Raw genomic sequence first — 27,652 nt, 5'->3', positions numbered from 1 at the left:
ATATAGTAACAAGATATAGTAACAAGATTACTTCTTGTTAGAAGAGCCTTAAGTACTCTAATACCTACTAAATCAAAAGTGCTTATGCAAAAAAAAAATAGTTCTTAACTCAGTGTATCTTAGTCTCGTTAAAGAGCTTGTATAACCAAATACCACTCACTAGCTGTTCCATTGCATTCCTTTATACTGGCCAACATTCTACTTGGCAGTGTGATGAGCAGAATATGCGCATACTAGGTAATAAAGAAATAGACTTTGGCTGACTTACCCTTGAATTAACCACTTCCAGTGAGATGTTCTGGGGTGGAGCGCCGGGCACTGAAAGGAATCAAACAAGGTATGAAGGTTATTGCCAAAGTCTTGAAAAACCTTCCAGCCGGCTGAAGAAAAGAGAAAGTGTATCTTTATCAAATTTTATAATGAGAACTCAGTAAGATAATGCCAGCAGGTGGCCCTTCTCAATTTTCCTAGAAAGAGGAGAAATCAACATTTGTTTACTTGTGTCTCGTGGGGTGGGTCCCTTGGCTATCCCTCTGCGGAGAACCAGCTGCGGTAGCAAACAGTGACATCCAATTACAGCTCTGTGCTAACCTCCCTGGCGGAAGCTCGGGAGGCACAGCAGTGATTTTCTAGAGTGGTCTTTCAGGATTATCATACTGTGCTTTTCAGGATTCGCATGATTTTATGGTGGAATAGATCATAATAGACACCTAGGTGGCTTAATCCCTATAATGCAGTCATTATTGTCTCCTAGAGAGTGAATGAAGGAAGTGACTTCTCATGTTTTAAGCTATTTATAATTAAAGTTGTATAACATAGACGCAAGCAGGTTCTCCAATAGTATTTGGCCCATAAATTCTATTAACAAAAGACCAGTTAATTTCTCATTGGACATTTTCTAGTTATTTTGTTTCCCTCTATTTAAAATTTCTTAAATCATCATGTTAAAAAGAGTATATTCAGCTCCCTTTTGATAGCTGTCATGAAGATGTACTCTATGTAAGTCTCCTGCCATGTGAGCAATTTTAAGAAACCATTGAGTACATAGCTGTTATGTATCCAGAAATGGCCTTGCTGTCAGGGTTGAGCTGCAAATAAATAAAGCTCCAAACACACCCTAGGTTCAGAAATGGTATTCAATAACTTCTTAGCATCATTCATTTATTAAATGACACATCCTCATTTTCACTTGTGACACACTGGTGAGTGAGATGGGGATGGACTAATGTGTATTTTCACATCTCTGGGCCATTCTTTGCCCTTGCTTCCTCTTCTATTCATGGAAACTGGATGCTATTTGTAACGTAGGACCAGCAATTGACTCTGAATTTAGTTTTAACATACTTCCCCACCAGGGAGGGCATGCTATCTCTCTGACTAATTTCTATCTTCTTCAACTGACAACCAATTAATATGGATATTGAATCAGTGACAAGATGAGAAAGACCTACTTAAGGATTGGTACCTGGATCTTTATTAGCATGATGGAAATTGTAATAATTTGTTTGGCTTTGATTTGAATTTTGCAGTGCTTGATAAAGATTGTAGCCAATGTATTCTGTGATACAAAGCAAGAGGCATGTGCTTATGAATTAAGTCACTAAGCAATCTTTAATAATGTTCCATTATTTAAGGAACACCTCACAAGTTTTAGTTAATACTACAGCTTTAACTGAGCAAAAAATGAAATTTTCACATGGCCAAATGTTTTACAAAGGTTAATGTTATATCATCAATACAGAGGGTAATGTTAGGTTTATGTGCATATCCAGGAAGCAGAAGTTGAGATAGTACATTATTTTATAGAAATGTTACAAAGGTATAATAATAGCTATTTTAAAACCAGAATTTTAGATACACATTTTTCATTTCCAGTGTTTAAAGTGAAGTACTGGTTGAAATTTTTATATATTAATATAGTTGTACTTAATTTTTCAGAATGTAACTAACATATTTATGGTACCAGTTGCGTTTTTAACTTTTATCCTTGATGAAAATTAAAGAATAACATCGCTCTACCTCATATCATTTTAAAAACTTCAGAAATATTTTTTATTTTAAAAACAGACTTTGGAAATTATCTCAGTTATGGTTTGAATCTGTAGCAACTGCCAATGATGGGATTTTGGGAGAAAGTCGGAGTGTGTTAGATTTTTTTTATTTGGTCAGGAGCTTGTCTGTGTGAGATGTGATATCTTCAAATGCATATTAGAAATCCTACAATTTACTTCTATATAAAATCTTTGTAAAGTTTTGGGTGAAACTGTGTAATTAATGCAACACATTTCCCAAGCTGGTAGAAACACACATAGACATAACATTATCCTACATGTGTAATGGAATCAAAAAACAGAAACAGATATTGGCATAAAGAGCAAATATTAAACACTAATATGTGTGTCATTCATTATGTTAGTGTGTGCATAGGTTAGCTTATTTAATTTTTATTTATAATGCAAAATATCAAAGTAGACTGGTACAGTGTGACTGAGAAACTGTAAACGAGAGAGAGAGCATTCCACATAACTCAGTCTGTCTAAATGTGGTACATACTAACGTTACCTGAATAGCTTCAACAAAGAAGAGTAAACATTAGATGAAGTAGACAGAAGATACTGGGCAATGTCAGGGTGGAGGCCAAGAGTACATGTTTTAGTAAAAATTAGAGGACAGGAGTTGATTATTAATGTGGTTATAGATGAAGTCAGGGTGCCTACACAGGAGTCTCTCAGAGTCCCTCATTTTTCTTATCAAGTGCATCTGATAAAGAATATTTAGTGTTCCTCCAGCAATGATATTTACTCGGGACTATGATTATGGAGCTCATTTTTAAGTGACAGACATTTTCCTGGGCACTGCAGCCTTTCCAGGAGATAATTCGTAAACTAATGAGTCACAGTCTATCTTTCTCACTTATGACATTTAAAATCAAAGTGGAGAGTAAGGCCACACTATTACAGTTCAGAGTGTGAATGGAATCTACATAAATTATGTAAAATATTCATTTTCATTTGTTTTTCTTTTATTTTTATAATTATAAGCTATGAAGTAATTTATTCAGCCAGAGCATATTCTGTTCTCTCTTGAATAACAGAATCAGACGGTTGGGCAGAAGAATTGCATTAAAATTAATACTGAAGTGGCCTAAGAGCAGAACACCCTTTTGAGGGAAATTGCAAATGAGCAGCACTCTTTCCGTTATCCTTAAAAACATCCATGTCTTTCTTCATGCTGTTAATATTCTGTGAAGAATCTACTTTCCCAAATTAAAGAATTTTAGATCAAGAATCAAAAATTGAAGGTATTTTTTAATCAAAATATCAATAATTTATAGAACGAAGCATACTAGCAGGAAATCCAGGCTGACTAAATCTGGCTCTTGATATGCTTTAGTATTCATGGGAGCCATCTCTGCAATTCCATCCCTGCCTGAATCTCCATAGTCCTATTACAATCCATACACTAGCCTGTAACATTTATTTAATTTCCCAGGCTTTCATTATCATCTATTCCTTTGGTCTCCAGTTTCCTCTGGCACTATTTGGTTAAACCCATTATCATCATTAGGAATCCTTCTTCCCTTTCATTTCATTTGAAAACTGTGCCTAAGCTTCCTTTTATTTTTAGGCAAGATAAAACGAAGGTGTGCACATTCATGTTTGCTTCTAATATTTTAAGTGCATGTTTATTTAGTAAAATCCTTTGATATATTTTGATATACAGTTATTTGCTATATTTCATAATTTATACTTTTACTCATTTGCACCACTTAAAATGATAAACTAAAGCTACGTATCTTCTATATCAGTTCACTCATATAACAAATGGGTTTGGGTTGAACCATACATAGAAATGAAAAAATACAATCACAAGAACAATTTGAGATCTCACACAGTAACCACAGTTTTGGAATTATCCACTAATCCATCATGATTCACTGTGTATAATGAAATTGCAAATTTAAATTTGACTGCATACCACAAACAAGTTACACATACATTTCTTAATTAGGATAAAATATTGCAAAGGATATTAGAAAAAAACTACACAACAAAATCAATAACGTCATCAACATTCTTTTCATTTCATAACAGATATGTGAGTAAAATTTTTCTGTTTATCACTTACCATCTGAAAGTGTAACCACTGTGACATCGTCGGTAGATACTCCTGGCCCATAACGGTTATAAGCTAAGAACCGGAGACTATATTCCGTGAATTTTTTCAGGCCTTCCAGTTTATAAGATAGTCCATCAACCTCTATATTCTGGAGACATAAAATACCGGAATAGTTATTAAGGCAGCACATTAAAGCAGAAATGGCAGCCATTCTGTGCAATCAGTGACTTGGATGTTAGGCACTTGCTCATAGAAGCAACTCTATCCCTTTAATGAATTGCTGTAAAACTATCCTTGTGCCACACCCTCCCCTACTAAAGTCTGAACTACTGTGAAGACGATGTGTTAAAACATCACCATGTGATTTTTATTGTCATTAAGTTTCGATCTGTTTAACACTGCCCAGAACACGGAATAGTATGGGTTATTCCATTCCAATCGAAAGGACACAGATTCATTCCTGCGCCTCAAACTAAATAATTCACCAAGAAATCACAGATTTTCATTTGCTTGATGAGATATACCCACAGATACCAAACTCTCTGACACTCTGGCACAGGTTGTGTGTCCCCAAGTGCTGTGGTGGAGATTGTAACTACCCTTCCTACTTCACACCTGCAGTGGGGAGCTATGAAAGGCTAAGGTCATTACAGAAATCAGCCTGCGCTCACCAAAGGAGCTGTTGTTTGGTTTTACATGATGACTCCCCGACTACCACTATCAACATTGGACAATATGCCTCTTGAATATTTTGAAACAAGCTGCAGAGAGGCTTGTATAAAATTGAATGGGTAATACAGTTTAAAAGTCAGAGCTAAGAGTGACATGGGAACAGCCAAGGAAATAAAGTAGAATTACTGATTACATAAGAGCAGTTCAGGCAGCCAATACTGTCCTAAAAGACAGCTAAGAAGTAGACCTGAAAGATTTCTAATTAAATCTCTGGAAAATTTGTTTCCAATGGCAAGTCCTCATCAGACATTGTACATGGAATCATGAAAACCATTCTATGCTTGGTAACCTCTATAAACAGCAACCTAAGATCACTTTCTCTCATTCTTGACTTTTCTCTGTATATGTATTTATATCTTTTCCACACATAGGTGATAATTCGGAGGAATCTTAATAGTTGTGCATATGACTATACACATACATCATTAAATGTTTTATGTTTTACTTGTTCATCACATACTAATTTACTGGTACTCTACTTGAAAAACTCACTCCTCTCATTTTAGATGTCTATTAAAACCATTGTTTTAAATATAAGAATCAGTCAAGGTTGGGGAGAGTAAGCTTCTAAGACTAAGTTCAGAAAACAGCTGGTGACAGCATGAGGGTGAAGAGAAGACAGAATAACCTAAACTATCTAAGAGTAGAAAGAACAGTTTGGACTATGCCACTAAGCACAAAGTAAATCGTTCTTAAGTTGAGTAATGTAAAGGAATATCTCTGGGCACAGGATATGGCAACCCATCCTGGACCAAGCTACTACAAAGTCCAAACTAACACTTTCATTATGAACTCCACCCTATTGTCTTTTACCTCTCTCATCATCACAGTGAGATGAAATAGTTTAAAAATTTCCAGCAAAAAGTCCTTGGAACCAACCAGGTATTCAACGATCATGCTAAGCAATGAACTCTTCCAGGCTCTGGCAAGGTCCCTGTGTCTTTGTCCCTAGAGACATCTAGAGGATGGAAGGCATGCAATTCCTTTCATTACTCACCTGTTCTTTCCCTGTGGACACCTCAGTGCAGAACAATCTATAGCCTTGGACTGGACCATTTGCATAGGCAGGGGGTTCCCATGTAATAAGAATTGAGGTAGGTGAGGTAGATACAGCATGCAGGTTTTCTACAGGCCCTGGAACTTGCACTGCATATAAAAGAAATTCATGCAGATAAGACATGTTGCTTCCTCCAAGCAAACAAATATGTATTCTGTGTAGCTAAAAAAAAATAAAGGAATATCCACTGCTTCTAGAGTCCTATGGGATAATAATGTTAAAGTATAATAAGAAAATACAGTAATGAAACTTTTGAAATCACTTAATTTTGTTTCAAGGGAAAGGTTATATAAATTGAATTGCTTATTTTATATTTTAATTAATGACAGAAAGAAGTAAAACTATTAATCTAAACTTTTAACTAAGAATGTTTCCATTCTACTAGTAGGCTTTTGGATGTGCATTGCTAGTATCTACAGGAGGAAAAGGAAAATACAATAGCATCTTTGATTTTTATTTTTATTTAAATACATAACACACCTATACACAATTCATTACATTGTCTTTCGGTCAGCAGTTTATCATGTATTTGACTGTAGGTCCTTGAACTTTTTGTAAATGATTTCATTTTCAAATTACCTTTTTGATTTTCTCTCATTACTATTACTTAATCAAAAACAAATCATTTGTTTACTAATAAACTTAGGTAGCACACAACCATTTTTCTTAATTAAAAGACTTCAGTTGTGTTTGTAGAATCAGAGATTTTCAGATTTTCTGTAGTAAAGGCCAATATTTCTCTCTGGTTTTGCATTTAACATTTTGACAGGCAAGTAGATGCCTACATTTTATGATCCATGATTCACAATTGTCCTCAATTGATTTGGGGTTCAAATTTTTCCAGAGGTTACTCTGAAGATTTTCTTTACGTTACATCATCTGTCCTTGTAACCCATCCATTCATTTATTTGAAACTTTCTTTTTTTTCTGGCATGACATTGTCCTGGATTTTCTTGATTTGGCCATCATTTTTAAATCATACTGTGTTCTAAATCCTTATGGTTCTTTTAAATAAGTAACTGTGGTATTGAAAACAAAGTTTTTAATATGAAGTGTTTTCATTACTGCTTGGGTGTCAACACCTCTACGTTCTTTTGGTGAAGAGTGATAAAAAAAACTGCCTATAAGCATACATATATACATATTTACTCATGATATTTATATGCATGTTTACACATGCAAGTACATCACATATTCCTATTGTGGTCTTTTTAGAGGTGTTCTAGTACAGTGAGCATTTTTCTGTGACAGCGTTCTACTCTGTACACACAACTTAAGAAACTGCTGTCAATCAGAAGAGATCAATTGTGTCACAGTTTATAGCAATATAAAAAGAATTGCATTTTAAGAAAATCATGGGAGAAAGCATCAAGAAATATAACAAAGCATGTACACCGATGCCCAACTCTTTGTCATATATCAGTCTTTTAAAGAATAATAATATAAAGAAAACTTATACATGATTTGTGAGTACTTAAGTATTTATATGAACAACAGAAATATTTAAAGAGTGCTCCTTTCTGAGTTACAATATGTTGTTCTTCAAACGAGAAAAAGAAAAGATGGGAGCCAAACACGAGAACTAGTGATTTGGTTATGATGTGTGTGAAATAGTCAGTACTTAAGATTTTAAGACAGATTTTAAAGAGCTGGGTTTTATTTTCCCCGGACAAATTAAATCTAAGAACCCTGGAGACTCCCATGTGTGTACTAGAATGGAAGAGCAAATGATTGGTTTCTGCTCAGTTGTCTCACCAAAAAAGGGTTGGAAAGAAATAATCCAATTACGTTAATGTTTCAGTCAGTTGATGTTTTTTAAAAAACGAACTTGCATTTCACCAGATCCATTAGGCGTTAGATGACAACTTTGTAGAAAATCAAAGTATTAAAAGTGAGTGCTACACATATCCTGGGATTTTAAGTGTGGCTTGAGACGTTATGAATCACTCCTCTTGTCCAGAGTAGAGCACGTGAGAATTGGGAAAAGCAAACTGCAAAGTCTTTTGAACAGGACAGAGGTTGTGCAGATAAATGAGAGGGGAGGTGCATATCCATATGTCACTCATTGAAAGCAATCAGTGAATCCATTTAATTTATAGGAAGCCAAAAGAATCATTGAGGCTTGGGAACCAAGAAAATGAGATATACCAAATTCATCGCCATTTCACACAGGTATCATAAAGAATTATACAGTAGGGTTATATACAGTTCATGATGGTGTGGTGAACCCCTGAAAATGAAATGAGCCTATTCTTCTATATGATCTTAAGTGCTGCTACTTGGGTTTATATGGTATCCTGTGAAAGTACTCCAAATGCTGTCTAGATTCTCTAGTAATGGAAACAACTATCATGTCAACAGTTTCTGCACAAAGCTTGCTACACAGGAATTGTTTTAGAAAATTGTGTCACAGGAACACCCTCACGTAAAATTACCAATCCTACCGTTAGTGAATAACCTTTAAAGTGCATCATGTCACATAGTCATTATTGATTAGAGAATACACGTGATTAGTTAGCACAAGTGATCGCTGCTGCCTTTAGAAACATGGCAAGAATAAGGTTGGAATATGTGTCTATGAGTGCATGTGCACCTGTGTGCTTTGTAATTGATAGTTATGTGTCTTAGATACTGTTGATTATGGAATATCAAGTCACTACTACCCTCATTTGGACCTAGTTACCATGGATAGTGCCAGCCCTAATTGTTTATTCATTTGTTGTATTGGTCTATGTTGCTAATGGTTATTGAACATTGGTACAGACTTTCAGAAGAATTCCAAGAAGATAGACACCAGAAGTGCCGGAGACCATTCAGAACACGGGCTGCAGTGCTTGACCCACTGCTAGACAACGGAGAGCATTTGCTTCGCTCTGGTGAGGTCTCAATACTAAGTTGTCTTTTGTCTTAAAATATAATTGATGGGTTTATAACATGGAAAGAATACAACTGATAATCTCATTAATTAAAATTCAAATATCACAGCCCTATATATTTGAGTATACTTGTATATCAAAGATTAAAACCAATTAAACATAGTTTTCAATAAAATTCCAAAACTCTGATTGAGATTAAAACACTACCTTTAAGATGTTTTTCTAAATATCTCTTTCCCTAGTGTCAAGACACTGAGATTCAGTTAATTTTAAAATGCTTATTAGTCATAAAAGTGCTATAAATTCAGATTCAAAAATTCCATAGTAATTTTCCTTTTAAACTATAGCTCTATTTATATATGTGGATAATACATTGTTTCTTGTGAAGTATAGATGTATATTTATATATACATGAATAAGTATACATATAAAAAATTTTATTTATATTAAGGTGCTTATTTAGAAAAGATGTTGGAATGTAATTATTGTGATAGAACATGTGTGATATGTGCATATGAGCTGCAAAGAAGAGAAAAACTAAAAGGGATACTCACAGATGTTCAAAAACCAGTATTAGATGTGAAATCAATACAGTTAACAGACTCAGCCTTCCATTTCATTACATTTTTAGTATGTCAGTCAAGAAACTTAATGGTTTTAACTGCTCATCATTTCCAAGATGTGTTTAATAGCCTCTACTGATCCCCTCGGACAATAATTTAGTGGCAAACTGCATCTAATTTCTCTCCATCTCAATTCGAGTTACCTATTTCTTCAAATAATGAAGTGACTTCACGAAAAAGGAATAATCCATGCAAGTAACTCATCAATCAATGTCAGTCTAACCAACTACAATTTAAATTTTCAGTATTGCATTTCAGTAGAAATTCTTTGTAACACCTGTGTCTAAGAACAAGTTAAATAGTTACTATGCAGTAAATGAAATCTATGTCACTGCTTGCCTTGAGAACAGAAACCTGGGATTATATATGGATATGTGTTTTATAGGATAACAGAGCATGTTATAAGACCTCGTTGTATACTAACCTTGAAGTGACATATTAGTCAAATCTTTAATAAAAGCAATCACATGTAATACCATCAACTTGAGGATAGGATGTGCGGGAGAGGAAAGTATTGAGGGGAGAAAGGAAGAGGGGAGGAATGAGGTAGGAAAGAGAAAGAAGAAAAGAGAAATGGAGCCATGGTTTAACAAACTACAAAAAAAGTGATTATAGATGGCAGGATGACAGTCAGAGAGTATGCTACTCTTGGCCCATATCTGACTTTGTTGAGCATCTTGAAGTGACTCTGCTCCTAGATGCAGTGTATCAAAACTGGAAATTCATATTTGAAGGTGTGTGACCATAGTTTCTATCATCTGGGTTCATGATGCTGTCAACAGTAACAACTAATGTGTTAGGACACCTCAGGCTGATTTTCATTCTAAAATATCAGTGATTCGGTGCCTTAAAATCGTAACTACTGATTGCTAATTATGTTAGGATGTGAAAATGATGATGGTTTCCCCTTAGAGACATCTACAACATTTACTTATTATTATTATAAGTGTTTGCTATCATGTATGTATGTGTACCATATGAGGGCCTGCTACCCTTAGACATCAGAAGGAAGCATTTGATCTCCTGAGCCGTGGAGTTTCTGGGCTGCCATGTAGGTGCTATGTAGGGAACCTGCGTCCTCCACAGGAGCAGTGGCTGCTCTCAACAGTTGAGCCATTTCTTCAGACCCATATCAAACTTTCAATCAGAGACTAGTGTTTATAAATTTGCTATGATTTTTTTAATAATAGATCCTTTTCACATTTTCAATTATGAACGTTTTAGTTCATCTGGTTAAATCCAGTAGTATTTTAGGTTTTGTATTATGTTCTTGAGCAAGAAGTAAGTCATTGAACATATGGACAGTTACTCCCAGATATTTATTTTTCTTTCCCTTGTATCTCTGCACTTTTCTGGCTACAGTGTGCTTTCCTGAATTCCCAAAGACATTATTATTATTATTATTTTATTATTATTATTTTAGCATGACTGTTCTAACATCTTGAAAGTTTCAATAATCTATCTCAAACAAGAATATGATCTAAAAGTTCCAAAGAAATGCTTTAGGAGGATAAAGACATGCTACAGACTAAGAACGCTGAATGAGCTGATATTTTTTAAGCCATTACACTGATGGTTCACAGCAGGAAATCTGAAATGGAGACAAATGTTAGTGTCAGTGAATATGCAGTTGAGCATCTGAATATTTAAAGATTTTTCTTTTAAATGACTGAAAAGTACAATGAGTTCTAATGTTCTTAAATTGTCAATTTAACAGCTATTACTTTTAAAGGACAAAAGAAATGCCTGATTTTGAAAAAATAAAAAGGCATTATATGTGTTGTCATTCAAATAATGACCTATAAGTCATATACCCGCAAGACGGGACAAAAATTTGAAGATGATTCTCTTTATCTGCTTAATAATTCACATGTGATCTGGGCTGAGCTTTAAAGATGATAACAGGAATGTAAGCAGTCATCTGCAGTGATCTGAATGGATTTTGCCCATAAAGCTCATGTCCTGTAAGGAGAAATTTGTACTCCAATGGTTTCCTGAAAGAATGTTTTACATGCAAGTCATTTCTAAAACTACTCACAGTTATTGATAATAAAGTACATGCTTTGATTGCCTTTTGGTTCTTTAATCCTGTAGTTAACAGCTTCAGTGATATTTATATGAAATCTGTTTCTATTCTGTATGAGTAAGGCAACATTAAAAGGCCTACTGGCGATGTAATTATCACTATAATGAATCTTGACTAAACTATGCACATTTAGGAGATATGATGGTAATTTGGCAGGGAGGAAGCGAAAAAAAATGTTGGATAGATTTCTAGGAAGATACCACAGGAGTGTTAAAGGTTTTGCTTGAGATAAACAATTATTATCCCTTTATTTTGCCTTTAGTTTCAATAGGCACCTTTTGTTAATACAGGATGCACTCAACAGTGACATTGTATATGCAAGTATTCATAAACAATATGCAGATACAGCTGTATAAAATAAACATAATCTGTGACATGTCTACCATATAACTTATGTATTACTTGAGGATATGCAAGTATACGTGGTTATCTGCTACATATATTATAGTTGAATATAAACAACCCTAATGAGATACAGGAAAGTTGAAGTAGTCTAATAATTATATTGATTAAAAGGAGTGATCTCAGGATAAGATACTGCTTGGAAAATTCTTGAACATTTTCACTAAGACCACAAACTGCTAACATAACCTCAAGAAGCATATGAATTGTATTCAATTTCAATTTTTAAAATAATGCCAAGAGATGAAATGTGTGGTGGAGATTCTTGATTCTGTGTTGGAGTTCTCGAACATAATTTTTTATTTAACAACTGTCTTTAGTTATTTTTTGATATTAATATTTTTGTGTGCATGTCTGTACACCATGGGCATACCCAGTGCCCAGTGAAATCAGAGGAGGGTATTGGATTCCCTGATACTGGAGTTAGAGAAGATTTACGCTGCCTGGTGGGTAAAGGAAATGGAACCCAAGTACTCTGAAAGAGCAGCCAGTGCTTTTAACTACTGAGGCACCTCTCCAGTCTCCAAGATTGCAACTCATTTACACTGAGTATAGAGAAGTTAACTGTTTTTGTGATGTAGAAAAGTGACGCCCAACAATAAAAGTTGAGAAATTAAACTAAGTTTCACATAAAGTGTTTGTTTTAACAAATCTCATGTGACATTTATATGTTAGTGATTTCTTGAGGTTATACAAACTTGATGATGCTGACCTTAATACATCACCCAGATAAGATGGGCCTATTTATTTAGCTATAAAAGCCAGATGACTTTGAAGTTTAATTGTACTTTATGTTTTGTTTTTCTGTTTTTGGTGAAGAATATTTTATGGTATTTTCAAGAAAGATATCAAAACATGGTAAACAGGCACAAAATCCTTAGAGATTTAAAAGACCTTATCGTAAATGTGAGGAAGGATGGTTAAGCATATAGCAGGTCTAGAATTCAAGCTAGCAATTACTGTGTAGTTGTCAGACATGAGAAAATAGACTCTTTGCCAAAACATATTGCTGAAAAATGGTTAAACATTAAAGATTTTCTTTGGTGGAAAAATACAGTGCTTAAGGAAGACAGACGAATTTGATGAATCAGGAAATATTAATATGAAGAGATTTCATGGGTAATGTATGGTGGTGACCTTTCTAGAACAAGCTGGTAAGGGGAGACAGCTGCCACATCCTCAGACAAAGGCTTCAAATGATGACAATTTCAAATTATACCAGTAAGAGCAATTCCAATGGGAACTAAATGATGACAGAGGCTCATCACATGGTGAGGACACAAGTTACTTTTTTTATTGTATGAGCCTGCCATTAAATTGCTGTTTTGTTTGGTTGCATGCCAGAAGCAACTAAAATTTTGTTCCACCAATTTTAGAAAAACAATGAGGTATCACTCATGACACCCAAAGACATTTCAAAGTCCAACAACTTTTTTTTTTCAAAACGATTGTCTACAATTCAGTTTGAATTAAATATTATAGCACTTGGAATGCTGAGGCAGGAGGATTATGAGGTCGAACCTACCCTTGGGCCGAACCTCTAAAAAATCAAATATGAAACTGAAAAACTGAAGAACTTGAGTCATTTCAAATAGAAATCGTGCAGAGTGAACAGTGACACTGGTTAACTGCCAAAGAGTCAAAGTGGCAGGAGCCAAACACCCGAATCCTAAAGGGAAATCCTTTTTGCTATTTAATAACAGTGTACCATGGAGCCAAGGCACACATATACTATGAACATGACTTTTATCCGCGTTGCATATAAATAGTTAAATGCAAATAATCATATAAAAGCTGTTACACAGAAAAAACCTCTAAGCAGCTAGTAGATGTCACTGCTACCAGAAACAGAGTTTTTTGTTCATTTCCAAATTTCTGTTACCTTCTTAGACAATTAGAGAAAAATATACTTTTTCTTCCTAGTTCCAGGACTGTTTGAAGAATTTGAGTAAATGTTATATATGAAGGAATGTCAGTTCTGTACTTAAGAAATGTCTACCAGGACACTGAAGAAATCCTTATCAGTACTCCGTTTATAAATCTCACCTGGCAAAGACACATCCTCGTAAAAGAGCAGAAGTTTGTCTACAAATAAAAATTGAGACTTGCCACCTTCTTCTATACACCCACATAGAATTTCTTTCACTGTTTTATTTCTGTAATAGGCAGAGGCCAAGTTATTGTTCCATTCCTGTAGACACACCACAGGTAGCATCTTTAGGAAGCCTATTTCCTGACTTCTGCTTGCTTCACACTGATTTGAGACTTACATATCCTTCAGGTTCATCTTTCTGCACACAAAATCTCTGCTCTCTATAAATAGATAAGTACCAGAGAAGCAGGTGTCTTCAGCTCGCGCCCAACCCAGAGTGTTTCCCATGGCGATAATGTAGCTAAGTCCCCTTTGCCTTTTTCAAAGTTGGCTTGTACTGTGGGCAGTAGGAGGAATCGATACCTGATATTTGTAGGTTTAATAGAGCTATAAAGGACGTGTATAGATTGCTCTTATAAAAGAACCCCGTTACCATTTGTTAGAAGAGAAGGAAACAACAATCTTTTCCAGACAGCTAAGAGGGCAGATTTTTCTACATGATAACTAAAAGATCCTACCTTGAAAGATACAATCTCTTTGGGGAAGCAATTTATTGTTTCTTTATTTCAGGCCTTTAAATGCTAAGCAACTGCCTAGGGTAAACTGGTTGGTTTTGGAAGTAGTATAAATTAAGAGAAAATAATTAGAAATATGTTCTCTTAATGCAAGCTTCACAGAAGTCAGGGGTCCAGGCAACCCTGATGCAGCAAATGCCAGAAGGTCCCATCCAATTAATATTTGATAACAAAAACTAGTAGAAGTATGTATACCCTCAGGAGTCAGGGAGCCTAGGTCCAAATCTATAAATGTCTCTCAGACTATATGGACAAGGTCAGGACTTTTAAAGACTTTGAATTTGAATTACCTTATTTTATATTATTGAGTTCAAATAGGTCCTACCTTGCTGTAAATATTAATAATGATTTATTCATTGTTCATAACAAAAATAAAATTCTTCCTAAATATTAACAAAATTGTATAGTATGCCTTGGACTATGCTTATTGGTTAGGAACACAGTAAAATATTTCCTAAAGAATAACAATCCAAGGAGGCAAGAGGAGGCAGAAAGAATCAAGAACAAGAGTCCAAAATGGGTGGAGTGTTAAAATTGCTGGAGGGTAAACATATGAGGTCTTAAAAGCCTGTGTCTTTTCTCTCCTTTAAGACTCACGAAAAATTTATGGCATCCTGTACTCATCCTACAATACAGAGTAAATTTAAAGGGATAAATGTGGGTATTGGAAGCATAGTTGTTAATTATTCCAGAATCCAAAAGAAAGAGATTGCCTAGAGTAATGATTGTGGTGATGAAGAGACAGAAAGATTTAGGAGTATTATAAAGTCCTTCAGTTGATAGGACAGGGAAGGTTAGGGAGACTGCAACAAGGCTGTGAATGGGGCTGACCTACATAGCTGCACCTTGGGTGCTTGTCTCTGAGACAAGAAGCACTGTGACACATAGAACTGGGCTGGGCTAGTGTGTGTGCATAGCTGTGTAGGGTGGGTGAGTGACTCTGGGGGCTTTAGTCCCTTACTGTATTCCCAGTGCGTCATTATATCCTCGGCAGACTTCTACCCACTAACTATGGTCCTAGGCTAGAATTTCTCTCCATCTTTCTTTTTCCTTTATTTTCTTGTGTCCCAGGTTGCTAAGTTCTCACTCTATATCTATTAATGGAATCACCCAAGATACCTAAGTGTCCCTACTTATTTATTTATTTAAATTTTTATTACGATATTTTGAATACAATCTATTCTGATTTTATATAGCTATATACTATTTAGCTATAGTTCCCACTCCTCTCCTCTCCTCCCCCTTCCCTCACCTCCCTCCACTCCATCCCCCACCTCCATCCACTCCTCAGAAAGAGAATAGCTTCCTATGGGGAATCAACAAAATCTGATACTTCACTTCAAGGCAAAATAAGAAAATCCCCAGAAATGGGCACCTGATGTTCCTGAAAAGCAATGGCTATTTCTGGCTATTTTCTTATTTATTTTCTTTTCTATTACTGCCTAACTTAGATCTTGCAAACCTAGACTTTCATTTTAAGGCATTCAAAATAATTACCCTAAACGACAGATGAGATTGTCCCGCAATACTCTTTCTTTCCGAGAAATGGATGTGTGCATTGAAATTTTTCTCTTACTCACTCACTTGATGCTTGGAAAGGAGAGGGGAGATTAAAAATCATCCCTAGCAGCAGCAACAATAAACATTTCATCTACAATGAACCTGAAGAGACATCTGACCTTGAAGATCCTATAATTAATATTCACTCTGTGGTTCCGCTGACATTTATCTCCCAGGAGCACCTTTAATGCTCTTACACACACACATGTCCCAGAGAAAGACTGATAATCACACGGGGCAGAAAACCTGGCTTGTCCCATATCACCAGGAAGCATCTCAAAGGCTCTCGGTCTGTTGACTGAACCACCCTGAGGATTAAGTTTATTTTATTTTCAGTATTTAAAAGATAAGAAGTTTATTAACCACTTGGAAGATTCAGGCTTGTTCAGAGATAGCAGTAGTGGGACAGGCTTGGGCAGTAAATCACAGGTGTAGAAGAGAGGCTTTTAGGAAAAACCTAAACCCACCTACCCACCAGCTGCTCATACAAACAGCCTTTCCCTTGGCCAGTGCCTTTGCTTATATTCCCATTGATGATCAAAGTATGACATCAATTGGAAGGAAATGATTTTAATTTGCATTCAAAGGACACTAATCATCTTGAATAAATGTGGACTGAAGTAAGGAAAGTTCTGGCAATAAATGAATGTCAGATAAGTATTTCAGAAATTATTTTTGGGAGAAGGGTTACGTTCAAACCTTAGATCTCAACAACTTTGAAGCTCAATTTAATGTCAGACTGTCAACCTTACAAACTTCTTCTTAGCCTCAATAGTCACAAGGATACACATGTAGCTGTCTCCATGTAGACAAGCAAACAAACAAGAAAAACATGTGATTCATAAATGCTCATATGTAGCCTAAATCATCTGACAAGCTTGATGAAAAGGTGTATGTGACATAATTAAAATTAATTTTAATACTATATATTTCACTTAGATATAATATAGTATTTCAACTTGATAAAAAACTAGTGGTCTATCTTACACTTTCATGTTTATTTTAGCATAAAATCTGTGTTTTATAATTATAGCAATCTTTATTTGAGGAAAGCCAACATCCAATTAATCAGCCACCACTGTGATGAGAGGCCATCATTATGAATGAGCAATGCAGATATAGGCAACTTTAGAAGAACAAACCTTTGTGATGGGAATGGGAAAAGCAGTTAAATCATTTCAAAGAGAAAGGAAAAATATACTATAAGAAAAATAAAGTCATCGAGCAATACCTATTCCAAGTTAATGGTTTATTAAGCTTATAAATTTCAATACCAAAACATTGAATGATCTGTCAAACGCATTACACTGCACTTAAATATTATGTACTGGCCTACATCAAACTACTAGAAGTCAAAAACAAACATTTATGGTAAGCCTAAGGTTATTTTTAAAATACAGATTGATTGAACCCCTGGAAAAATAAAATACTGATTTTATTTCATGGCAAAATGCTTATAAATTTGTTAAGGAAAACCTTATGATTAAAATGAAACAATATTGGTTCAATATGCTCCTCTAAAAGTAAGTTAGCATGTTTCGCCCAGGCTGTTATAACCCAATAATGTCAGGTTTAAAAATATGTTATAGTTACAGATAAGATTTCTGTACCAACTTTTGACAGTGGTGAGCCGATAACTATTTTCCTTTTCCTTTTCTCTAAAATTGTTACATTTGATCTTACTTTTATAAACACAGCTTTGTGCTACGAATATTAAATTACATTTGATCTTTCTAACAAATTTAGATTAGTTATCCTCAAACCTATGTGATCTTGCAGTTGTAGATTGTACCCATCTTTGGAAGAGGATCTTTGCAGATACAATTAATATAACTGATTTGAGCCCTAAATCCAACATGAGTACTTTCATTGTTAAAAGAAGAAAAACACACAGAGACTCAGAATCAGGAAAAATGCGATGGGGTGATCCTTAAGAGCCTGGAGACAGTAGCCAAGAAATATCGTTCCTTGCCAGAATGCACATGCACCCAACAAAAAGTTAGTGAAGACTTTATTCCCCCAGAAACTAGAGATGGAGTGTGTCCCTACTGACACTTGGGTTCCATACCGACAGGATCAGGACAGTGAGAAACCATTTTTCTACTATTTTAAACCACGCTGTAAGTGATTTTTTTCTTAGATAGGTGAGTTAGTATGATCCCCATAAGAATAAACCAAATTTTGGGTGATGGTGACATGCTTTTATTTCCAACACTTGAGAGGCAGAGGCAGGAGAATCTCAAATAAACAAACAAGAATGAGAATGGGAAAGTCAACTGAGAGTCCAGCCTGGAACCCAGCCTGAAACCCTGGCCTTTTGTTTATAATCTTGTTCTAGCTACAGGAAGAAGAAGGGTAGTTATGCCTAATCTGCTACTTAGCACAGAAGACTGTGCATTTAGAATCTAAACACAATGCTGAAGAGTTCACCAGCTTATTGATGTATCTGTGTCTGACTTAAAGCTCTACAGATTCCAAGTTTGTCCTTTTTGAAGGTCAATGCTTACAAGCTACAATTTCAAAGTCCCTTGTCGATTTATCAGGATAAATTTAATTTATTGGGTAAACTTGACGGCATCTGGGTGTCCTGAATTCACAGTTCCCTTTCTACCAGCTTTGTCTAACATTTGGAAAGGACTCAAATGAAAGGGATCTTGGAAGTCAGCAGTCAAATGTTTCTTTAATTCTGTAGCCTTCACTTGGCCCTAAACCAGACTCCTGCATATGTGATTGTAATGCACTGCTACAACACTCAGTGTGAATCTATAGATCATTAAGATTGGCATCCCATTAGGATTCTGCCTCCAGTTTAATGAACACAGGCAAAGTACACATCAGTGAGCTGGTTGGCTCTCAGCGAACACTTATCTTGGCATTGAGCTGACACTTTTGGATGGAATCCTTGTAAACTCTTGGCACCTGGAAAACTGGGCTGCAGATCTGAAACCTGCTTTTGACTCAGGTTTCCTTTTTTTTTTTTTTTCTAATATCATTCACATCAAATTACACTTTACGGAACCGACTGTAAGGTTTGTGAAAACTAGGGTTTCATATGGCTGGCAAGAGTTTGAACACATGTTCACAACAATTTGCAAGCAACTGCAGCACATCCATAAGGGATATGGGTGTGTATAGATGCTTCAGTGAGTCGTGACATAAACTAGTCTTCATGTTTTCCAAATATAACCTACCTGTGAACCAATATAAAAGCTAAACGTTACATTTCACTGACCACTAGCCTGGCTATGTGTGGCATTTTACTTCTTCTCATAGTCAAAGTAATATGTAGTTTCTTTGATCTCACAGTCAGAATGAATATATATATCTGCACACTCTTCACCTACCAAGTTAAAAGTATCCAAGCCGGGTGGTGGTGGCGCATGCCTTTAATCCCAGCACTTGGGAGGCAGAGGCAGGCAGATCTCTGTGAGTTCGAGGCCAGCCTGGTCTACAAGAGCTAGTTCCAGGACAGGAACCAAAAAACTACGGAGAAACCCTGTCTTGAAAATCAAAATAAATAAATAAATATATAAATAAATAAATAAAAAAAATAAAAGTATCCAAATTTGAAGTCGTATACTGATGTGGTAGTGTCATATATCAATCTGTTGATTTCATCGGTTAATAGAGAAACTGCTTGGCCCTCATAGGTTAAAACATAGGTGGGTGGAGTAAACAGAACAGAATGCTGGGAGGAAGAGGAAGTGAGCTCAGACTCGACAGCTCTGCTCTCTGCATCAGAGGACATGCTTCCCTCTCCTGGGCAGACGCCATGAAGCAAGCTGGCAGGTCAGACATGCTGAATCTTTCCTGGTAAGACTGATGCTACACAGATTATTAGAGATGGGTTGATCGGGATATGAGAATTAGCCTGTAAGGGCTAGAGCTAATGGGCCAAGCAGTGTTTAAAAGAATACAGTTGTGTGTCGTTATTTTGGGGCATAAGCTAGCCAGGCTGGGAGCTGGGTGGCAGGAATGCAGCCCGCAGGTCCTACAACAGTATACCTCCTCTCTCTAGACACCTTCCAAACTGTCGTTTCCCCTCAGTTATCAAATTCTAACAGTGCATCTCTGTTTTGAAGATCAAGATCTGCAAGTAGGCCCTATTTCTATCTTTTCTCCCATCCCACGTCCAGCCACATGTCTTCTTCCTGTCCCACAAAGGAATCTTCAGTCCTGTGAACTCTCCACTTCCACTGCTGCTGTAAATTATATTATTTCCAAGATCCCGTTTTTTATCAAGCCATACCCCCGTCCAGATGATTTTCCCATGGGAGTTAAAGAGAGCTTCCAAAGATCTCCAAGTAGAGCCTGCCACCTCCAACCCCCCTCAGCCATGCCCTCTCTTCACCTGGCACAGCCCATACAGTTTTAATTTCTTTGTCCCCAGGATACTGTCAAGTAATATTTGTTATGTCCAAGATAGTATCTCAACTAGAGTTTTGCCAGCACCACTCTAGATTCACCAAGACATTTTTCAAATCATCCCGTATCCGGAAATGTTATAGTTTCTCAGATTATCTATACCGTTCTAATTCTGTGTGTCTTAAAGCAGTATTGCCATTCCTTATGCTTTTAAAATTGCCTTTGTTGCCCCTCTCCATCACTACAATTCAGACTTTACAAGGATAAGTACTTTGTTGTTAAAGAACTGCCAAATTACTGGAGCCAAGACATAGAGTGGAGCTCATTAAACATACAAAATGATTACTTACTGTATGTACCTTACGTATGCATGTATGTATGTACGTATGTATACATGTACATAGGAATGTATGAATGCATGTATGCATGCATAGGTGACAGGCTAAGGTTCCAACTAACTTATATAGTAAAAATAAGGACTTATGCAGGCTAAAAGATACAGCCCTGATGATTTTGTCAGGAGCAGAACTTCATGCTTCGAACTATGTACTGAACACCTAAAGGAGAAATATATCAGCTTAAAGAAGTAGGAAAAGATTTCATATTAACATAATCATATGACAAGTAGAATCAGTTGATGGGATAACAGAAAATTACAACAATAACAACACTGAGGGCTGGCGATTTGATAAAAGCAGAACAAATATTTCATTCATCACAACTGTCACATGGAGGTGTACTGAGGCATTCCCATCAAAGCTTTCTTTTACTCCTTACAATATAGCTACAAGATTAATAATATCTTCAGCTTACTTTTGAAGGAGCTGACTTACAAAATCTAACCTGCCTCAGTTACAGGATCAATAAAACAGCCAGAATTTAAGTCTTGACTTGTGACTCACGTATAAACATCTCTCACTTTTTCCATTCATGACTCTTTCGGAACAGATTACAGATTTAAATATGGTGACCCTGCATGGTTTCTGGCATGGACAGTGGGCTCAGAGTTCCACAGCCCAACTTCCAGATTGTGAAATCAAAAAAAAAAAAAAAACTATATATATATATATCTTCTGGGAACTAATGGCAACATTATACCTTTCATTTTAACACCTATGACTATCAGGAGTAATTGTCATCACCTTAAAATCTTTCCATTTCATTCAAACCAGGGCAATTCCCCTGGCTGTAATGTTCTATGATCACAATCTGTGTCCCCAACCTAACTGATTATAGTTATTTTTTGATCCCTAGCAGGGAAGATTGTGCTAAAATGGGAAAAGTTTCCATGGACTAGAAATCACTTGTGCCTATGTCTGTCTCTGCCTGACATCGCCCTCCAACATAGATACAGTAATAAAATGCAAGAGTTTTAAACTTAAAGATCAATTATTCATTACATTATTGACTTAGGAGAGAAACATTTACAATCTATCACTTCAATAGACATCATAATAGAACCCAAATTTAAAAGCAGTCATAGAGAAGTGATTTAAAACCAAGTTCTATTTAATTTTGACTGGCTCCTATATCTGGTAAGTCATGATTTGAAGCAGTATTAATAAAAACTCAGAGAGAGAAATTGGGGTTCAACCTGAAGATCCTAAAAGCAAAACAGCCAGCCACTGGCTCTTACCTCGACCTCAGTTTAAAATAGCGATCCTGCCTGCTTGAATCTCAAAAGGACACTATGTCTGAGAGCTGTCTTGTCCATTTTATATTTTTCTGTAGGCCTGGGATCACATGCATGCACCACTGGGATTAAAGGTATACACCACTTTATTTGTATGGCAACTAGGGTGGCTACTGGGATTAATTGTGTATGTTACCATAATCTGGTCTGTAAGGCTGACCAATGGGACTGTTTCACTTTCAGATCATCAGGCAGTCTGTATTTATTAAAATACATTTGCAATGCCTCTATAATGATTTATCTCAGTTCAGCCCCCCTACACTTCTTTTTCTCTACTTTCTGTTATTCCTTTTTTCTCCCTTTCTTTCCCTGACAAAGTTCAGCTAAAGCAACAACAAACAGGATTAAGAGAACGTTCACATGATAGGAGATAATCTTGCCACCACCTACACATCTACGCATCATGAATATAGAGGATTAATATACACCATCTGCATATAACTCAAAAAAGAGAATCACTATGTATTTCAGATTTCCCTGGTTCCTGTGATCGTCTTGTATCATTCTTCTGAGTGCTGCAAATACAGGTATGTGCTATCATGTTGGGTCTTTGTTTTTAAATATTGCAGAACAATTAATACTAAAAGCTAAAGTGTTTTGTTCATAAAACTATTAATAATTTATACATTGATTTTGTGCTAGTTCCTGGAAAGCTAACTTCTTATTGAAAATGATAAATCCCATCCCCACATATGATATGCATTAGTCATCGTAAAAAATATCTCACTTAATTTATAATTAATTCCTAATGGGATTCTTATATCTTGTGTCACTAAGAATGTTCAGTCATAAGGTCCCACCTATTAAAAATATGTTCGGCGTTGTAATATGTTATCAATGTCTGTTGAATTCCAAAGGACATGAATTAGCCTTCTTGTCCATATCTTGCTCTTGTTTTTGAGACTTGTATTTGATCCATCATCAACTGACTAGACACCAACTTTGCCATCATAATTATTTCAAATATTCACTCTAATCACTTTGAAAATGGAAACATGATTGTTGGAAACAAAAACAGGTGATCAAAGAAATTATTTGTACACAAAAACAATAAAATTGATTTACTAATTCACAAATCATGAAGAAATATAACTTATATTTTTCATACCCAGCACACACAGAGTACAAATCTTATTCTATTGGTATCTCTTAGTTAATTGAATATTTATAAAGTAACAATGTGGTAGTCCAATTAAGGAGTAATATATTATTTTTTATCATAAAAAATTTATTTAGTGTTACAAAGATTACAATAGGCAATATTAGAGAATAAGCCAGTGAAATATTCTGAAATTTCAATGACTCACTAATGTGTGTGTGGGAGAATAAGTATATAAATGGATCATTGAATGGTAATCACATTAATCCTAAACCATAACTCTCATGTTAGCCTTGCCTATTAAGGTGATTGCAGGTGAGTAACCACTTGTTTAACAGTGCTGGAGAGTTAGTATTCTTTTTTATTTGATCCTCATCTTGACAGGATTAAAAGACTTTAGTGGAATATTTAACTATATCAAGATGTGTTACATTTGTTTAGGCTGCAAAATATTACTTTAATTGTATAAAGGTGTGCTGCATTTGTTTATGCTACATTTGTTTAACAATGTAAGGATGTGTGTTTAATTATGTAAAGATGTGTTACTGTTTCACCTTGCCTGCCTAAGGCACCCCATTGGCCTGATAAAGAGCTGAATAGCCCATAGCTATTCAGGGGAGGAATAGGCAGAACTGGAACGAAGAGACAATAAGTAGGAGGAGAAATCTAGAATGAGAGAAGAGGAATGAAGTAAGTGAGGGAGAAAGGGAGAAATACGCCTGGCACCAGAAGCCGGACAGCTACCACCCAGACGTGGAAACAGCAGGAAACTTTTTTTAAATATTTATTTATTTATGTATATAATATTCTGTCTGCGTGTACACCTGCAGGCCAGAAGGGGCACCAGACCTCATAACAGATGGTTGTGAGCCACCATGTGGTTGCTGGGAATTGAACTCAGGACCTTTGGAAGAGCAGGCAATGCTCTTAACCACTGAGCCATCTCTCCAGCCCCTGCAGGAAACTTTTGTAAGACATACATACAAACAAACATACATGCATGCATGCATACATACAGGAAGGAAGGAAGGAAGGAAGGAAGGAAGGAAGGAAGGAACGAAGGAAGGAACGAACGAACGAACGAAGGGAGGAACCAAGGAACGAAGGAAGGGAGTAAAGAAGAAAAAAGGTTAAAAAACCTTGAGGCAAAATGTAGATAAAGAAAAAGAGATTAGAAAAAGAGCTAAGACTGAGCATTCATAACTAACAATAAGTTTCCATGTCATGATTTGCAAGGTGGTTTGGTCCTCCCCCAACAAAAAAGGAAAGCCTGGTACAGGGGATTTCTGACTAATGTGTGACTATGAGATGTCAGAGAAGACCTAGAAGCTCGCCTATCATTACCTTTAACCTTCTTAGCCTGTGAAAAGGTAAAATAGATAATACTTAATTTTATAGACTTCAGAAATAATAATAACATTTCCACAATTAAGGAATAGCCTCTAGGATGCATGCAATGATATTCACTGACATATTTGCTGTACCATACATGCAGAACCCTGCCATAATTTAAAAATAATACACAAAGTATAAGAATGTAACTACAGTCCTACCCCTATGTTATGAATTTGTAAGTTGCTCAATATGAGATGTAGCTTTCACCATCTTTTCATGTACAGAATATAACAGATTTAACATTACTCACAATTCTTAACTACAAAAGAGTTTTATAAATAATTGTGTTGTGGTTCAGCAAAAAGAATTTGTATTGTAACTTGGGCTCTCAAGCCTGTATGTGGTCCATTTTAAGATGCTTTATGATTAAATTGCTGTAATAGCATTTTAAGGGACCCCCATATAATAATTCAAAAATTCGCCACATGTGGTATGAAAAGATTAGACATGTCTTAGTCAGGCAGAGACTTAAATCCTGCCTGATAATACTGTGGAGAAATTACACACTACAAAAGCAAGGGAGAAAGGGCAAAAGTTTAGCAAAAGGAAGATATAATCAGATGATACATGCCTTCATACAAAGCAGGCTTTTCGATTCTAGGCTATCACTTTATAAATTCTATCTTGGACGGTTGATCTCTCTAAATGATTACTGCAGAATAACAGTTGCTGGTGATTTATATTTCAGATGTATTTGCATCAGGCTTATTCCTTGAAAACACAATCTTTCTAATGGAGCTGATTTCTCAAATAAAATGAAAATCTGGACGTTAAATTTGTATAAAAGCTGTGCAATGTCAGCACACAATTACTACATCACATTTGGAAAAAAACAACCATAGAAGCAGCAACTAAATGTAAACCCAGATGAGATCCTGCTTTCAAAAGATAAAATGGTTCTGCTAAAGGAAAATATTGACAAAACTTCTCCTCTTGTCTCTCTCAATTCTAGCCACATAATGAAACACATCTCTGTACTTCCTATAAAAATACAGACAGCAGTCTTATAAACAGTGGAGATGAGAGAAGACTGAATCTCTTGGGTATGCCATCTTCCTCACCATTTGATGGGTTGTTAAATAATGTTAGTGATGTTTTTATATTGCTAGAATGTCATTTACTGCAGCATTTTTAGCTATAATAATGCAATTTATTTATTCTAATGTCAATAATAAATGTAGCAAGTGAGCTCCAGGGTAACTTATAAATGAGTTGAAAGGTTTAGTTTCATGTTTGCTCTCTAAAGGATATTCCGTATGCACATTCTGCTGATATAGGCTGAATCGTTTCTATCTACCTATCTACCCAGGAAGAGATAAATGAACCAATGACAACTTTTGGGAAACAGACTGAAGTCATAGTGCAGTTCACAACTGCAAAAGAACTGGTCTTTAGTTCATACTAAGAAAGAACAGAGGGCATTTAAAATGAAACACTGTGAATAAATTCTGAGAAAAGAAAAAAAAGTGGTCTGGTGTGGGACAATTCTATATTTTGTCAATAATATTTTAAATAAACTCTGATTGGCCAGTAGCCAGGCAGGATGTATAGGCGGAAAAACCAGACAGGAAGTAGATGTGGGGCAATGAGAACTGGAGTATTATGGGAAGAAGGAAGCTCTTTCAGCAGTCCTGCCCAGATCATGGAATAAGCAGGATGTGACCTGTCCCACTGAAAAAGGTACTGAGCCATGTGGCTAACATAGATAAGAATAATGGGTTAATATAAGTTATAAGAGTTAATAAGAAGCCTGGGCTAATGGGCCAATCAGTTTATAACCTAACAAAGACTCTCTTTGTGATTTTCTTTGGGGACTTACTGGCTGTGGACAGAACATAAACCCCAACGAGCTAGTCTTCATGTTACAATGGTCATATTGAGAAAGCCAGGCTGGCTTAAGCAGGTTTATCAGAAATGCAAAATGATAATGACCAGTTAGCCTTGAATAGTATGCAAAAACAATTCTAGAAAATATTAGAATTGGATATGATGAATAGATATGAAAAATTTAGATATTCAATAAAAGTATATTTTAAAAGGAAACAGTCATGTTTATATTACAATATTACAGTAATTTACAAGAACTTTCTGTTTATAATGTTGAGGTATTTTTACACTTATTATGCTTAAAATAAAGTATGTTGCATATATATATATATGTACTGGAAAAATTAGGATATTAATATATTATGTACTTATGAGCATGTATATATTATACTGTTAAGTTCCAGAAGTGACAGAAATAATTATTGTTACTTTTAAAGTTTACATCAAATATGGTAGACATGTTTCATCAAAATTAGGTTTGGTTAACTGAATTTATTTACTTACTTTGTGCAGTTTGAAAAATAATTTCAAACTATTATTCAGTCTGTAGTTGAACTCATGATCACCTTTCTGCCTCAACTTTTTCCTAGGTGCTGGGATCATAGGTATGAACTGCCAACCCAATCATAGGTTATTTTCTTACATAATTAGATATATAGATATAGTATATAATTAAGCTATAATTAATATATATTATTATACATAATATATAATATGCTTGATTCATGTTTCACTCAATTTTATTAATTAAAAATACTAAACATTCATAAAAGCAATCAATTATCTATATGTGAACTGTGGTGGTTTGAATGAAAATGATCCCCATAGGCTCATATGTTTGAATGATTGGTGGCCACTTAGCAGAATTGTTTGGGAAGGATTAGAAGGAGTGGTCTTGTTGCATGATAGGAAGCTTTGTTGGAGGAGGTTGCCACTAGTGGTGGACTTTGGGAATTCAAAGGCCCAGGTCAGGCCCATAGTCTTTGTCTCTGCTTGTTGCTTATGGATAAGGATGCAAAACTCTCAGTTAGTGCTCCAGTCCAATGACTGTCTGCTTTCCAACAAGATGATCATAGAAAGCCCTCTAGTACTGTAGAAAGCCCCCAATTAAACATTTTCCTTTATGAGAGTTGCTGTGGTAGGATGTCTCT

General features: G+C 35.6%; 1 protein-coding gene across 3 annotated transcripts in view; it reads right to left on the bottom strand.

The window, feature by feature from the left end:
• The window catches only part of Dcc (DCC netrin 1 receptor), a 1,032,721-nt gene that overhangs the window by 269,333 nt on the left and 735,736 nt on the right, over positions 1–27,652 (bottom strand). For all 3 annotated transcript variants that reach the window (XM_057788956.1, XM_057788957.1, XM_057788958.1), the window contains exons 10-12: positions 5,849–5,997; positions 4,129–4,267; positions 269–318 (exon numbers count right to left, since the gene is read on the bottom strand). In XM_057788956.1, the coding sequence (XP_057644939.1) occupies positions 269–318; positions 4,129–4,267; positions 5,849–5,997 (338 nt within the window). The remainder of the gene's footprint in view (positions 1–268; positions 319–4,128; positions 4,268–5,848; positions 5,998–27,652) is intronic.

The sequence above is a fragment of the Chionomys nivalis genome, chromosome 14 (genome assembly GCF_950005125.1).
Source record: "Chionomys nivalis chromosome 14, mChiNiv1.1, whole genome shotgun sequence".
Classification (NCBI taxonomy): domain Eukaryota; kingdom Metazoa; phylum Chordata; class Mammalia; order Rodentia; family Cricetidae; genus Chionomys; species Chionomys nivalis.
The sequence above is the reverse complement of the archived record's forward strand: the minus strand, read 5'-3'. Positions and strand labels throughout refer to the sequence as shown.